We start from the raw sequence: 16,628 nt of genomic DNA, 5'->3' as shown, positions 1-16,628 counted from the left end.
TACTGTACCGCCAAGAGGAGCTTTTATAACCGCCCTTTTGTGCATAATTATGCTGTTGTATGTCGGAATATTACAGTTGAATATTAACATCAACAAATTAAAACGAGCTTTATCAAACCCAATAATTTAGTTTTCAAATTCAAATGAGATATATCATATTTAAACAACATATATTTATATAACAATGACACAATATTTGCTTTGAACGAAATGGTGCAAACATTCATTATTGAATGTTATATAGTCACCTTCATGAGAAAAATTGATTCATTAAGCTTATTTCACTAAATATCCAACCAATTTTCATTAATAATAAATTAAATCAAAGTAACAGCATTGATTTAAAGACTATAAAGAACGAATAAAACTAAAGGTAAAATAATTAAATAATAATATAGTGACCATCTATTTTTAGTTATGGATATAAATTATTAATATATATATGAAAAAAACCCTTTTATTAGGAATTCAAAACAAAATATAAATAGTAGATGTAAACATTGTTTAAATTTGCAATACATAGAAATAAATATTGGTAAATAATATTTAGAATAAATTCCCTTTGTGTAGATTCTGACCCATCATTAGTTTACTATTGGTTGTTATTTTTTATTTCTTTTTATATATCTTACATATACAAGATATAAATCTAACAAATATTTGCATATAATTGGTGTAACCATTTTGTAGTTACAACATCGTCGTGAAAAATCAATTTAAAGTTGGATGTAAGAATAATCGGTGGAATCGTTTGTTTAAGTGGCTCCCTTACTTTTTGGTTTTCTGATAATCTAAGATAACAACGAATAATATGTTTTAACAACCTTGGAGAGGGAGCTTCATTATGTTGCGTAATAACATTTCCAAGTACCTGACAAACAGTAAAGAATCTTTCTGGAGTAGCACAGATATAAGAAAGACCCATATCATCCAATAAAATTTTTTGAATAATAAATGTCGAAACTGTTTTACTCAATTCACTTCCTGTTTCCATCACACGTAAACATAATGGAATGATTTCAGTTTGTAGCAGAAAACTAACAATTTCTGGGTCGTCAACCTTAACCAACGCTCCTATAACTCCAAGTGAAGTTAAGCGTAAATATTCAAATGGACGCGACTTTGTAACTGTATTTAAGAACGGATATAGGTATAATGGAATTTGAGCCGATAAAAAATGCCCTCTCGTTTCTGGATGACTAGCTATACATTGCAATAATGCCAAACAATTGCAGGTTCTGTTGCTGGCCTGATTAGACAAACTAGGAGGAGATAACAATGGATAAATTGATATTATTTCCTGCAATAATGCAGCTATGCAACCAAAACTATGCCACATTAATGGAGCTAGATCTGGAAATGTTTCTCTATATTTTGATAACTTAGATAGTGCCATCTCCCTTTTCGAAGAATTAGTTAAATCAACTAAGTACTGATACACTTTTTCTTTTTGTGCCATCATTTCACTCATTTTATCATTGTTATTAATAATTACATTTCCACCTGTTCCTGCCACAATACCTGTTCCTTCTACCGATCCAATTACATTTGATCCACTTCCCTGTATTGTTATTGGTACAGATATAGGTACTGCTCCTTGCATTTGTCCTTGTATCAATCCTTGTATTTGTCCTTGCATCGGTCCTTGTATTGATCCTTGTGTTTGCCCTTGTATTGACCCTTGCATTGGCTCTTGTATTGATCCTTGAATAGGTCCTTGCATAGTTCCTTGTATTGATCCATGCAATGCTCCTTGCATAGGTCCTTGTATCGAACCTTGTATTGTTCCTGGATTCACTATTTCAACAGTCCCAGTCCTAGCTGCCACCGAAGTCGCACTTTCTCCAATAACAATTCCAGCTCCTGCTTCGTTTATTCCAACAGCACTAGTTACCATTCCTATTGCACCGCCAACTCCAGTTAAATTTATATTCCCACCATTTCCTTCACCAATTACATTAACGTAATCTTCAGAGCTACCAATTGCTATTTCACTCTGAATATTGTTTCCATTAGAGGAAGATGATGAAGATGATACAGAAGAACCCGGTATAGGATGCTCAGTTAATGATGAGCTGGGTACTTCTGAAACACCATTACCCACCTCTCCCTGTGACATAATTCAATATTACTTTATAGTTAAATTATTAGTGTTTTTCTCTTTATATTATTTTAAAAAGGAGAAAAAATGCTCAAATTTTATCAATACTCAATATATATTCCTCAACAATTCAGAAATATAGGAAGTAATACTAATAAAAAGTAAAGAATAATGACTAATGATAGTAAATTAACAATAATTGCTGTTATGAAATATAAATTAAAATGTTACTTCATTATATTTCCCATACTTCTCATTTATACACAAAGATCGTAATTATTAATTATTCACCTTTTTGGTTATTTATCGCACTCAATATAATTGAATTAACTCCAAAAAATACAAATATAACTAAATCTTTCTATAAGCAAATAGTCACAATATTTAATTATTCACAAAATAAAAGTTAATTTTTTCATCATACTAAACAAGCCGCTTTAAATTACAACATAAGCAACGGCGCCTTTTACTCTCGTCTACTGTGTGGGTCATATTTGGAAGTAATGCAGATTTACCATAAAACTAAGAATTCATTGTTGTGTTACACTTATTTACACATTTAACAATTTTATAAGGCTTACTGTAAATTGTTCTTTTCACACTAATTGTTCCTGCTCTATCTTTGTCAAAAAATATCTGCAATTAACCATTATAAGTTCATTGTGACAACCTTACCGCCAATTTAATGCATTTGCTAGCTATTAACTATAATTTGGCCGGAGAAAAAAAAGTCATTTGAGTTAAAAGCAAATATAATAACATGGTTCTAAATGTGTTACACACAATATAAAAAAACAGGAGTTTTAGCCCATGCACAACATAAATTAGTTTATTTTAGATTCGTAACTTTTTCTCTTATTCCACCGAACTAATAGGTAATTTAATTTATTTAGTTCTTGTTAACACAATATTGAGTAAATATTACAAAGCCGCTTATAATTGTTATATAAATTGAATTTCACTCGAACAAATATAATACATTAGTTGCTCTTTGTATTTCTAGTTTAACACTGTAGAAATGCCTCTATTGATACTTAAAGTACAGTTTATAAGATAAAAAGGAACGTGTTAATGTATTGTTATATAATTAATTAAAATTCAAGATAAACATAATTAAAACATTTGGTAACGCATTCTTGATTTCGTATTAAATGCTTATTTTAGTTAAAGCATATTCATTAAATGAAGTAAATTTCAAGTTAAGTTATTAAAAAACAAGGTAATACCAATAATTATGGAAGCTTGATAATAATTTATTTAGTAAATACAGTAAGGAGAATAACACATCAAAAGGACAAATTATAACTATTCAAGTCGCGGCATGGCGCCATGTGGGGAACAACAATGCAAATAATTGATGTAAAAGATTACAAACGGCACAAACACTTTGAAACCTGGAAAACATTTGTCTTATTTATTTGTTTGTTTATTTATTTGAAAAATATTGACAAATTATAAAGTATATGTAAAGGTGTTTGTTTGTTTTTTATATAACATTTTTTTTGTATAAGGACATAATCAAACAAAATTTTTTTTAAATAAAATATTTGAAGAACTCGGAAATAGTAGTTTTTTATTCATAAAAAAGAAAACATAATTAAATATCATTGACATTATGTTTTTAGATTGAACTTCAGATTATTTCACTTATTAAATATAATTTATTGTTAATGCGTGAGACCGCATACTTACATGCATACATGCAAAAATTTTATTTTTCGGTGCCACAAATAAATGATAGAAAAGAGGAAGAGCGGTACATTTGGGTGTATATAAAAAAATAAGAGGACAGTAGAATAATAAAATAATAAAAAAAAGGTAGTAGGGAAATAGGTAAATTGAATAAGAAAGAAAAAGGATCGTAGTTTTACAAATAGACTTTTGATGGAGAATAGTCTAAATCTGAAGACGGAAAGGAAAAATGTGGGTGATAAACGTAATTGCAATCGTTTAAATTATTTAGATTGGCTAAAGGCCTTGGCAGTATGGTTAGTAGTATTTGTACATGTAATATATTACACAAATTTACTGGATATAGGTATAACTAAGAATGAGAAAGCAATGATTAAGAGGATGATCATATTTTTTTCAGAATTTGGGATGCCTATTTTCTTTTTTGTTTCAGGTAAAGCAAGTTTTCTATCAAGTACATCGAGTTTTCGCATATTTATAAAAAAGAAGATGTTAAGATTATTCGTACCCCTCATTTCTGGTTACTTTGTTCTACTTCCAATTACGCATTTTTTATCAAGTGGTAGAAGACCTTGTACATATGTTTCAGAAAATGGTGATTCACTGGATTTTTTCAGGTACTACTTTAAATATATAGAAGACTTTTCATGTCATGGATTTGAATGGCTTTGGTTTCTTGCCCTATTAATAGTTATATCAACGTTAATATTTCCATTTTTTAGACTGCTGAAAAGCTTTAATCTAAATAATGAAATGAGTAACACATCTGGAAACGAGAATTCAAACAGTAGTAATAGGGTAGATGAGAATAAATTACCGTATATAATCGGATGCATATTAGTTATGGTTTTAATTGGACCGTTTGTAATATATAGTTATGATTTTCATCCCATGGCATTTTTTGGTCTCTCATTTCCATTATTGATTATGTTTTTAACTTCATTTTCAATTAAAAATAACAATAAATATATTAGCAAAAGAACTAAAATTTTAAATGTTACAATGATATATCTTTCAGCAATTTCTTTTATACTAGCAAATGTGATATTAGCATATTACAGCAATATTGATAATTTGCCTTATTCAGAAGTAACTGGTCCTTTATTTAAAAAAAATAATGGAGTTACTAATGGAAATAATAATAGTGCTTTGAGAGCAAATCAGAATAAAAAATCTGTTGTGATGAATGATGGTATTATTAGTGTACAGGAAAATAACGATGGGAAAGTAATGTTCCCAAGTAGAGGGTTTTTAAAGCCAATAGACAATAGAAGAATGTTATTGGCTATACTATTTTACATATCATTTTATGCAGTTGGATTTATAGATCAACTTTTATCTCATTATATGTCCAGATACAACTCTATTTTAAAAGACAATCATGATTCTAACCAAACTCGAACACTCATATATAATAACACAGGCGTTGCTTCAAATACAAGTTTAATTCAAAATGAAAGCCAAATAAATGATATACAAAACTTAAGTGGAGATTATAAACAAGCTGAAAAATACGGTATTTTATACAATATACCAGGTTTAATGAAACCTGTAATTGTATTTGTATCTTTAATTTTTTTCTCCATAAGTTTCTCACTTAATAATAATGGTATAGGTTATATGTGGGCTTTTCCTATGTACAGAATTCCGTCTAGTTCAGTGTTTTATGTAATTGGGTCATGGATTATTGTTCTTATAATAGATAATATATGCCACTCACTTTTAAACAGTATGTTTCAGCCGCATATTTACTTTCATTTTACAGCTTCCTCAATCATATTCTATATTTTTCACATGCTTTGGTTGGAGATTGCAAGCACATATATTATCATTCCTCATCAAATACCATATTACCAATCGGTAGCTATTTCATTCTTGTTTACTGTTGTATTAAGTGCTATATGTTACATACTCGCCTTAAAGGTTAAATTTATTGGTTTCTTAACAGGAATGTCTACAAGCCTTGCTTTTACTAATATGAAGAAAAGTACAGGAAAACTTAAATCCAGGCCAGTCCAAGAACCACAAGAGCCATGAACATTATATTTGAATAATGTATTTGGCACTATAGAGTAATTATTTACTATTCAAAAACTAAATCTAAATTCATTTATATAAATAAAGATGAATTTATCAAAAAAGAAGCGAAATACGATGTTAAAATAGCATCTGCTTCTTTTTACTATATATTACCACCATTATACCATTTTTACTTATTTTATTAAGCTACAATAAATATCATTATATATACATATGATATGCAGCTTTAATTTTAGAGGCAGGTTTTACTAGTACCTTTTCACTCTAATAATCTAATTAAGTAGATGTCGCACTTATCCTTTATCTGATATATCTTATTTTCATTCCTACACTAACGTTTGTTCTGTTAGTTTGCAAAGAAGTCAACCCATCGGGGGGGGGGGGTTCTCCGTTAGCTTCAAAAAAAGTGGAGAACACCGGCATCGATCCGATCACCTCTCGCATGCTAAGCGAGCGCTCTACCATCTGAGCTAGTTCCCCTTTACAGCCGGGCCACGGTGCGTGTGTAGTGATAACATTTTAGTCACGGCTGGATAAAATTAGAGTAATCGGCCAGTAAATTATTGTAAATTTCAGTAAAATGAGTAACTTATTTCTTGAATTATAAAAAAGCAAACATTTGATCAATATTTATTAAATTAATTATGGAGAAGATGAATTAAGCGGAAATTTATCATTATTTTCGCGATTTTAATAAATCTATACGTTATATAACTTTAGGAGAAAAAATTGTTAAAATATTTAAAAATTAAAGGTTGAAATTGGTAATTCCAAATAAGAACAAAATCTAAATTAACAATTTCTGATCAACTTATTTAATTATTTTCTGTTTAAAATGTAGAAAATCTTCAACATGTTTAGAATAAGTTTTGGCGGGAATATTTGTTAGAATTTAAATTGTCTCCTTAAAAAATTGCGAGAAAAAGGCGATAAAAGAAAAAGCCTGCGAAGTTTAAAGGGTAGTAATAAAGGATACTGAGAAATGTCAGAGAAGGAATTAGTGGAGGGCGTCCAGAAAATGGACATTGGTTATGATTTTGGTGAGAAAAAGAAGAAGAAGAAGAGCAAGGAACAAAAGGCAGGTATTAGCGAAGTTGAAACAAGTTACATAGATGGTTCAGGAAATTTATTTGTTAAGGGTGCAATTTATCCATATGAAGAGCTGCTTGAAAGAGTAAGAAGATTGATATTAGAACACAATCCAGATCTTTGGGGGGCAAAGAGATACACGCTTAAGCCTCCGCAGGTTGTTAGGGTCGGAAGCAAAAAAGTTGCATGGATAAACTTCCAAGAGATTTGCAATATTATGCAGAGAAACGCTGACCATGTATTTCAATTTGTTCTCAGCGAGCTAGGAACTGATGGTTCTATTGCTGGAGATGGTCAGCTTGTTTTAAAAGGTAAATATGGTCCTAAGCATATTGAAGTTTTATTGAGAAAATATATCATGGAATATGTTGCCTGTTCTATGTGCAAATCACCAAATACGAGACTTGAAAGAGATAGCAGAACAAGACTTTATACTATTGTTTGTGCTGCATGTGGTGCAAATAGAAGTGTACAGAACATAAAAACCGGTTTCCATGCTGTTTCTAGGGCGGACAGGAAAAAGGCAAAAGCTATATAAATTCAGCAAACCGGAGGTTCTATTGTTATTTATTCTTTTTATTATTGGATGTCTACTGGAATATTAAATATAGCTTAGTTTGATGCAAAAAGTAAATTAATATGATCTACTCTAGTAATTATTATGTCATTTAAATTTAAGTAATATTTCAAATGACCTTATTTCACTTACAAATTATTAATTTAGTTACATTTATCAAATATTAACCGTTAAATTTAAATCCACTTTTTTAGTGTATAAATTAAAAGGAAAAACAATGTTACTAAGTATAAATTTATTTTCTTCATGTTCGCTATAGTTTTAAAGCTAATTGTCTATTTGAAATTGATCTATAAGGTCCCGTTACATCTACAATTACAATTAGGCATTGGGCAATGGGATCCCATTGTTTCAAACCAATTTTTAATATGTTTTATGTGTCCACCATGTTTACATATTGAACAAGATGTATAGAGTCCATAAACATATTGGTAACACACATAACAAATTAAAAATGAACCATTACTTTGTGGATTATGTTGTTTTTTATTACATTTATTTACTTCAAATTCGTTAATCGCATATTCTGTATTTGATGCAGAAAAGTCACATTTTTTATAATTTTTCAAATAACTTAGTAATTTCTTAATTGAAACAACCATAATTCTAGAATTATAGTTATTTTCAATTTCTAAATAAAGTTTTTTTAAAATTGATATTAGATACTGCTTATCAATTTTGTTGTTTTTAAATAATGTATCTGAGTAAATTATACTGTTGTTTTCACTGTCTGAATAACTTTTAGTTACTTTTGAATGAATATCCCGATTTCTGTTTACTAGAGATATAAATTTATCATTCAGCAGGGAATGAATAAGCGTAGGACCTAACAAAAGTAATTCAGATGAAATCGTTTTCTTTTTCACAAATTTTCCATTCAAAATGTTATTATTTTTATGGAAAATCAACTTCTCATCTAAACAAAAGCCTTTTTTAGATTGATTCTTCTCACTATTACTTATATCTAAACAATGAGTCTGAATATTAATAACCTGTCTATTCTTATTTTCATTATATATAGCCTTAGTTAACCAATTAAAAAGTATATAAGCACAACCAAAGTAGCTATCATCTTTACTTTTTAATACACTACTCATCCTACAGTCCATTCCAATTTGACCAGTTAACACTTGATCTATTTCATAAATAAGATTTTTAACAATATCATTTCCACCTTTTTTAAGTTTATTATCACTTAATCTAAGAAAAAATAATTTTTTATCTTTAACTATAAACATTCTATCAACATTTTTAAATACAAAAGAGAATTTTGTACTTAATTTTGGGGAATCATTTATTGTAACACTACCTGAATGAAAATAACTGTCTATTAATTTACTTTTAACAGATAAAAAGTCCAAATCACCTACATTGGTGTTGTTATCCACTTTCCAAATTATGTCTTCGAATCTTTCACTTATGTCTTCATCAACACAACTATCATCTATAGTCAATATGTCAGGCCAATTTGAAAAAATTGCTGTCCAATCAAGCAAACAATCACTACTTGCCGATAACTTTTCTTCATTTATTTTTATTTCAAAAAATCCGTATAAATACCCTAATTCTTTTTTTTCAAAAAATGTTCCATCTATGAATATTCTCATTGGTATTACATTCATGCATGCATGCATGTCTTCTTGTGGAAAAATATCCGACACAGAATTACATGAATAAATAGAAATTGTGTGTGCTAACATATTTATTAGTTGAACCGTGTTTTCTGTAATATAGTATTTTACAGTCACAAAACTGTTTTTAACTCTTGATATATTTAATGAAATACTAAATTCAAATGAGTTAATATCATCAATTAAACCTGGAATATGGGTATTATCTTCAAAAACAAATTTACCTTGTGAAATTAAATGTCTTGATATTTTCATTATAATCTTTTCATTCGATTCAATGATTATATGCGAAATATTATTTGTAATTACATAATTATTTTTAATTTTATCATGAATAAAATTTACATCTTTCACAAACCATTCCAAAAGTATATTTTTTAAATTAAAAAATTGTCTTTTTGCACTATCTTGCTTTGGGAACTTTATGTTTGTTTTAAACCATAGGTCAACTTGACTTGTATCGCTCTCTAGTTCATCATTATATTGAAGTTCTCTATTGTGACCTGTAAAGGCTAATAAATTATTCTCTCTAACAAATATCTTAAATGTATTATTTGGTACCTTTATATCGGTTTTTTCAAATTTAAATCTATTGTTGTCACTATTTCCTGTTGTTATATCCTTTAAATCGCAATAATAAAGTTCGTTATTAAATTCATTATGTGCCATTAAACTTGTTGTTTCGGGTATAAAATTAAATGTGTTGATTCTAATTTTATCCCTTTTGAAATTTTCTGAATTTAATTTTTCATCAGTGGTTTTTTTCCCACAATCTGATATATCATTCATATTATTATTCTTATAGTATGTATATGGCAATTTACTATCAGATTCAACAAAACTAATAGTTTGACATAAATTATTGCTCAAACAATTCTCTACCATTTTAAAGTTACCTAATGAAGAAGATATGTCTATAACACTCAGAAATTCTATCTGATTTATAATTATTTTATTTGAAGTAAAAGGAAGCCATTCAAAATCAATTATATTTGTATCATTTTTTGTATAAGTGTTATCGTTATTCCAAGCTGTTTTTGGTATTATTCCTATTGACCTTAAAGTTCTTAAATCATAAATACTCATAAAATTACAGTTCTCATGTAATGTTGCGATCATACAAGAATTTAAACTGCTCCACTTAACATGCGTTGTATTGTAAAATGATAAAAATGAATAGTCAATATCTTTTGTTCTCAAATCTGATATTCTTATTAGTGCATCTTCACTACTAGTTACAAACGTCCCTGTAGAAAAATGGGGGCTCCAGTCAAAAGAAGTTATGTTCACCATCTGATTAGATATATACTCTATTCCAATACCTTCTATATGACCATAAAGTACTGTTCCTCCTCTTGTGCAAATAAAATTGTCGCAGATTCGTGGATGTACCCCAAATTTTGCAATATTTAGACCGTCAAAAGAACATTCGTCAATTTCGCCCATAAATACTGCATTTAAACGACTATTGTCCCCCAGACTTGCTTTCCCACTCATAGTTGTCCTGTTTGATGTCCCTACATATTCGCCACCACCTTCAAAACAAGACACCACTCTGCCTTTATCCCTTCCTAAATTAAATATTGTCACATCACTGTTAAATAAGATACCATGAGCTCCATATTTGTCAACATCAACTGAGTTTATCATCATACACAAACAAATACTTATAATCCTCCTTCTCGCCAACTTTCTTAAATTGCATCCCTGTTTTTAAAATAGATTGTTCCCGCCAACTCAATAAACAAATATTCACTTTTGTTACATAGTTTTCGCATATATTCCAGATAATCAGCAAATTCAATGAGAAACTTAAACAAGTGGTTTAGCCAAAGAATCGGTTTTCCCTTATAACATCTTATAATATTGTGTTTTATTTTATTGAAATGATTATTTTTCACTTACATGGTAAAAAACTGTCAAAATAATTGTGGTGCCTCCACAATAATTGGCGGCGTTTTTTAGTTAGTTAAACAATTACAAAAAAAATACAAAAAAGGTAAATAAAAGGTGGTTTTTTAGGATATTAGTCTTATGTGGTGTTTTGAATAGTGCCTGAACACGTCCTCGTAAATTAGTTCGGGTTTTTAATTGGTTGAAATACATGTGAAACTATGACTTTTCAGTCGTGAGTAATTTATAAATAATTGTGCTCATTATTTATATAACATAAATAAGTACAAGAAGAGAGATTTGCTGTGTGGGATATATCAACTAATGGCTTTTTTTAATACAAACAAGCGATTTTCCTGTTAATCTTTATCTGTCTTTTTTAATTTATTGTATTAAAACTTCAATTACATTAAAAATGAACTCAATTACCAAATTATTGACAGGCATTCGTGATTTTGTATTGCCAGGTACTTTCGGAAAAGGAAAAAGGGCCTCCTTTACGGGAGTTGTTGCAACAATTTATCAATTAATTATATACGGGATTGTAACTGCAAGTATATATAACTCTTTTATGTTATATCTTCGTTATGGGAGAATAAACAGTTTTCTTACTATATATTCTGATTTAAATGGGATAGAAACTCCCTCACTAATATATTGCAAAAATAGATTAAGTTCCGGAAAAAAATCGAGCGTGGCTAATTTGAAAGTACTCATGAGAATTCAACATAGGAACAAATACTACTACAGTGATAGCAGAAATATAAGAGTATGTAATTATGAGGACGCGAATTGTTTGTGCATTGACACCTGGAAGCAAACATATTATAATTTTGACAAAACAACAAACAATAGAAGGTTTTCCTCTAATTCTACTCCAACACCCAGGGATTTTAAAAAGACACTGAATGAAATAAGAAACATCAACTTAGACAACATATCCATCTTTCCTCCTGGAGAATTTCCTATTCACAGCTTCATGAAGAACGAATTGGATTACAGTTTAGGTTCTACTATTTCTATGGGAGTTGGTGAGAATGAGAATATAAAGTATAAACCACATTTAATTAATTGGTGCGATCTCAATTTACCTGATGTTGATCCTAACACAGATAATACAACTAAGGTTATCTACAGTCCATATGATTCAAATTCTACCGGAAAGAGAAACTTAAAGACTAAGAGCAATTACTCAATTAAATATATAAATAGTAAAGATCAATCGAAATTACATCCAAATAACAATATATACTGCGAGAAAAAGGATATGGTAGAGTTTCTCCTTATTTCTGAAAATGAATTAGACCAAGGAATAATTGGATTTTATACTTCTAGACAGGATATGTCTACAGAACCTATGTGGGTTAAAACCAGTTTCCCTGGTGTGATATTTGCATTTCTTCAGCTTGAAAAGAATTGGATTATCGATTTTTATATATTTAAACTATTTTTTTACCATAAATTAAATCCGTTTAATTATTTAATAAAGTTCTTTAGCAGAAAAAATAGTAACATTAATATTAGTAATAACAATAAAAATAACAATGAAAGTGCTAGTATTTATAACTATAATGATAATGATATTAGTGGAAATAAATATCCATCTCCACCCGCAAATAATAAAACAAACGTTAATAGTAGAATTGAATCGAAACAAAATGCATACTTTGTTTCTGAATCGCATCAACTTGTTGCAGATATCGCCCAAATTCACAATAAAGTCTTACCAGAGAACTGGTTAGAGTGGATGTTTCTACACAACATATTGCCATCATTAAATGGCAATGTCACCAGTTCAGAATCAATATCTCAATTTACGGAAAACTATCTAAAAAACACTGATTACATAAATAATGTTGAAAATAACTACTCCACTCTTTGGGTAAGAGCTGAGTACCAATTATTCTTTACTCCAAATACCGTTAGAGTTGCAAATAAACACTTCCTACTAAAAACATTTGGACTTATTATGTCAATCATTTTCTCGCTCAACTACTTAAATCTTTTCTACTCAGTCTTTCCATTTTACAGAGGTGAAACTCCAAAGTTGACAGTATCACCTTTAATGAAATTTTTATCTTGCAATCTTTTAAATTCATATCATGAATAGGACACTGAGACAGCAATGCAAACTTTTAATAGCTTTAATCACAAAGTACCTTCTACTACTATATTTTGTTAGATATTAGCACAGATTTCCAGTTTTAGGTATTAAATAAATTTAATTAAATAACAAATCTTTTTTCCTTAATGTACAGGCTTTTACTCTTCCTGTATAATTTTATATAAGCAAATATATATACTTCGTTTAAATAGATTATGAATATTCAAGTATTTTGATTTCGCATTCACATTTAATGCTGACCTTTTTCACGGAATATATTGTGGGTTTCTAGGTAAATTTAAAATCAACAAATATTCAGTTTGTCTAATCTAAGAAATAATTATACAAAAAAGATTGACTGATTTTAAAACCTCCAGCGATTGTTGCAATTTAAGCATCGTACGAATGTTGTCATGGGTTCGTCTGCAGACCTAGTCTGCATTTGATAATAAGTCGTTTTATTAGTCTTACATTTTCCACATGTAAATTGTCCCTCTTTTTGTACTAAATTCCTTAAATCCCAATCTGATTGGCACGCTTCTAAACTTTCCTTTTTGTGTTTTTCCCTTTCTTTTTGTTTAGCATCAGAAGCCATATCTTTACTTTCCATTCTTGCTATTTCCTCTGGTGTAATTTTACCAACATATAATTTTGAATTCAATTCAGGATTTTTTAAGTCACTCAAATTCCATTTAATTGTTTTCAATTGCAAATTGTAATCTCTTACAGAATTTTCACCTTTAATGATATATTCATTATATAATACAGTTTCTATTTCTGCCGCTAATTCACAAACTTGATCTTCCTTCATAAGTCTTGCTTGGGAAGATGGAACGCCTGTGACAATTGCTTTCCACAAGAATGTTCTTGCTTTATCTCTATGTGTGTCTCCTGTAAATGGTCCCTTGTATTCCTTATGTATATTTTCCAGTTTAATGTTATCATCAGTTTCATCGCTCTCTGATTTTCTTTTCATAGATTTAACTGTCGATCCTTGATTACTAGAATTCACTTCATTTGAAATGGATTCTGATTCATCTTTTTTTTTTCCAGATATTGCTAATCCCTGTTTCCACTTTTTAATTAATTCATCTGCTCTTGTCACTACCGCTATATTATTTACCTTACAAAAACACTTTTTTATCGATGTCATTACTACACCTATTTTAGTTGATTTTAATATTTCTCTATCTATATTAAACTCGTCTAAATCGTTCAAAAGTTTTAATACATCTTCAGAAGTAGATTCACATTCTGTTTTAGATGATAAATTTTCCAACTGTTGCCTAATTAACCTTATTTTTTCGATTACAACATTATGTTCATCCATACTCGCTTTAATCATCTCCAAACTGTGTAATTATCGTACAAGTGTTTGATCTTTTGCTACAATTATTTTGGTAAAGTTTTAAAGAATATACATATAATAGTATAGGCGTATACATATACTTTTATTTACTTTCCAACTCTCCTCTTTAAGTTACATAATGCCACTTCTGTGGCATTAATAATAAATCGCCTAAAATATGAAAATACCGAAATACATATATGTTTCACTGACTTATTTCTTCCCTCATATGAACACCACTCTTTAAAATAAGCCTAACATTTTCTTTACCAGTTTCTATGTATAAATTGATAAAAGAAAAAATGAATATATATATATATATATATATGTATATATATATATACATATATATATATATACATATACCGCCAAACTTGTCTTGAATCACCATAACATTAAATCAAAAAACGGTACGGACAATTTTTTTCATAGTCAAAGGTTTACTTTGCCATCAAAATTTCAATTTATGAGTCAATTACACAACAAAACTAATATTTTTATATTTTTTGTCAGCTTATTAAGCTGTTCCTACTGATGGTTTACTTGAATAGCAAAACAATCAATAATAAATTATACTTAAAACCACACATTAATTTCCGTTAATAACATATAATATTCATTAATTTAAACTTAAGAATAACATATACTTTAAAATTTTGTTTTTAATCCTTAGCTTTTTAAATAAAGTTTGATTTCAAACAAACAGTAACACACTAATAATTTTTAGGAAAACCACAAGTTATTAAAAATTAAATTTCTATAACCCTTCTAATATTTTTGACATTAATCATGAATTCATACTTACTACTTTAACTACATTTGAGTCATCGGCCATTTCAGTTTTAAAATATTATGTTTATTATCACCTTTTTCCCCCCCTTTTTTTAATAAGTAACTACTGCCATGATTTGTTACTCTTTTTACTCCTTTATTCACATTGAAATAAGTAATTGTACTTGATTTTATTAATGGCCACATGCGAATTGTCAAAAAGATAATATTTGGCATGCATGCATACATGCATGCACAAGGAAAGTACAATCCACATTAAATTAATGCAAAAAAGCAAAAAATGGTGCAAGAAAAACACAAAATGAAAGTGAGTGAATATAAAATCGCATGCAAAACATTTTAAAAAAATTTTAACATCGATTTGAATGTTTATTATTTCAGTCAACTTCAATTTAAAAGCAAATAACCAAATTAATATTAATTAAAACAAATAGAATATTTTTAATTAAAAAAATATTCCATAGGTTGAGACAAATATATAAGTAGTTGAATATATTTACCTATTTAATAAAAACATTATATAAAACATAAAGAATAATTTCAGATTATAGAAATTAATAAACAAGAAAAAATGACATACGCAGAAACAATCAAAGCTCAAAGTGAATCGTTATTATCGTCAGCCCAACAAGGAATTGATAAGGCACGTGAATATGCGGACTATGAAAAGGCATCTGGCTTTTTATTTCCGCATCCTTTGGGAAAAGTCGGCCCTCTTTCACTAAGAAGAGTTGTAACAATAATAGCATCTGCCTCATTATTATTTTCTATATTCCAAATATTCACAGCAATGAGTTTTGTAGGATTGGTTGTAGCTATCTCAAGATTTGGTGTAGGTGTTACTGGTCTTCTTGCAGCATACCAAAAACAAGAGTCTATATCAAAGATATTTGCCTATTTACAAGCTCTTTTATTGATTATTAGTTCCTTATTATTGGTATCTGCAGGATTCTTTGCAATAATTCGCATTGGTTTTTCAATTTTTTCCTTCGTGGTCTTCGTTATATCGGCAATAACCGTTGGATTCGATTACTTTGCTGCCTGGGTTGCAAGCTCATACTATGAAGCATTGAGAAGGGGTGTTAGTGTTGAATCACAAGCTTAAATGAAGATATATATATATATATATATATATATATATAATACGTACACAGTATGCGATTTTCACATCATTATATGTAAACTATAGTTTAAAACAAGGGTACTCTGTTGAAGCAATACATAAAATAGGAAAAAATACAGAATGATAATACAAATTAAAAGATTAGTCTTTAAATAGCGGATGTATTCTTTATGAAATAATATATTTATATATATGTATATGTTATATTCCAAATTCATAACAGATTAAACAAATTGTG

At 28.9% G+C, this 16,628-nt stretch overlaps 7 protein-coding genes across 7 annotated transcripts; 4 read left to right on the top strand and 3 right to left on the bottom strand.

The window, feature by feature from the left end:
• Positions 1-649: 649 nt before the first annotated feature.
• Positions 650-2,119, bottom strand: FG379_000812 (cell differentiation rcd1; the record flags this gene model as incomplete). The annotated part of the gene is made up of 1 exon (XM_067326222.1): positions 650-2,119. One exon carries the CDS (start codon positions 2,117-2,119, stop codon positions 650-652), a length of 1,470 nt encoding a protein of 489 aa, XP_067182907.1.
• Positions 2,120-3,985: 1,866 nt separating this feature from the next.
• FG379_000811 (uncharacterized protein) lies at positions 3,986-5,830 on the top strand (the record flags this gene model as incomplete). Its single annotated transcript, XM_067326221.1, has 1 exon — positions 3,986-5,830. The coding sequence occupies one exon, from the start codon at positions 3,986-3,988 to the stop codon at positions 5,828-5,830; it is 1,845 nt and encodes a 614-aa protein (XP_067182906.1).
• A 985-nt stretch (positions 5,831-6,815) lies between these two features.
• FG379_000810 (translation initiation factor if betam beta subunit) lies at positions 6,816-7,460 on the top strand (the record flags this gene model as incomplete). The annotated part of the gene is made up of 1 exon (XM_067326220.1): positions 6,816-7,460. The coding sequence occupies one exon, from the start codon at positions 6,816-6,818 to the stop codon at positions 7,458-7,460; it is 645 nt and encodes a 214-aa protein (XP_067182905.1).
• A 329-nt stretch (positions 7,461-7,789) lies between these two features.
• Positions 7,790-10,780, bottom strand: FG379_000809 (uncharacterized protein; the record flags this gene model as incomplete). Its single annotated transcript, XM_067326219.1, has 1 exon — positions 7,790-10,780. The coding sequence occupies one exon, from the start codon at positions 10,778-10,780 to the stop codon at positions 7,790-7,792; it is 2,991 nt and encodes a 996-aa protein (XP_067182904.1).
• Positions 10,781-11,438: 658 nt separating this feature from the next.
• Positions 11,439-13,133, top strand: FG379_000808 (uncharacterized protein; the record flags this gene model as incomplete). Its single annotated transcript, XM_067326218.1, has 1 exon — positions 11,439-13,133. The coding sequence occupies one exon, from the start codon at positions 11,439-11,441 to the stop codon at positions 13,131-13,133; it is 1,695 nt and encodes a 564-aa protein (XP_067182903.1).
• Positions 13,134-13,491: 358 nt separating this feature from the next.
• On the bottom strand, positions 13,492-14,472 carry FG379_000807 (transcription elongation factor TFIIS; the record flags this gene model as incomplete). Its single annotated transcript, XM_067326217.1, has 1 exon — positions 13,492-14,472. One exon carries the CDS (start codon positions 14,470-14,472, stop codon positions 13,492-13,494), a length of 981 nt encoding a protein of 326 aa, XP_067182902.1.
• A 1,366-nt stretch (positions 14,473-15,838) lies between these two features.
• On the top strand, positions 15,839-16,372 carry FG379_000806 (uncharacterized protein; the record flags this gene model as incomplete). The annotated part of the gene is made up of 1 exon (XM_067326216.1): positions 15,839-16,372. The coding sequence occupies one exon, from the start codon at positions 15,839-15,841 to the stop codon at positions 16,370-16,372; it is 534 nt and encodes a 177-aa protein (XP_067182901.1).
• Between the last annotated feature and the right edge of the window lie 256 nt (positions 16,373-16,628).

This window comes from Cryptosporidium bovis (genome assembly GCF_009768925.1).
Source record: "Cryptosporidium bovis isolate 45015 chromosome Unknown contig_16, whole genome shotgun sequence".
Classification (NCBI taxonomy): Eukaryota; Apicomplexa; class Conoidasida; order Eucoccidiorida; family Cryptosporidiidae; genus Cryptosporidium; species Cryptosporidium bovis.
This window is presented reverse-complemented; position numbering and strand designations above follow the sequence as displayed.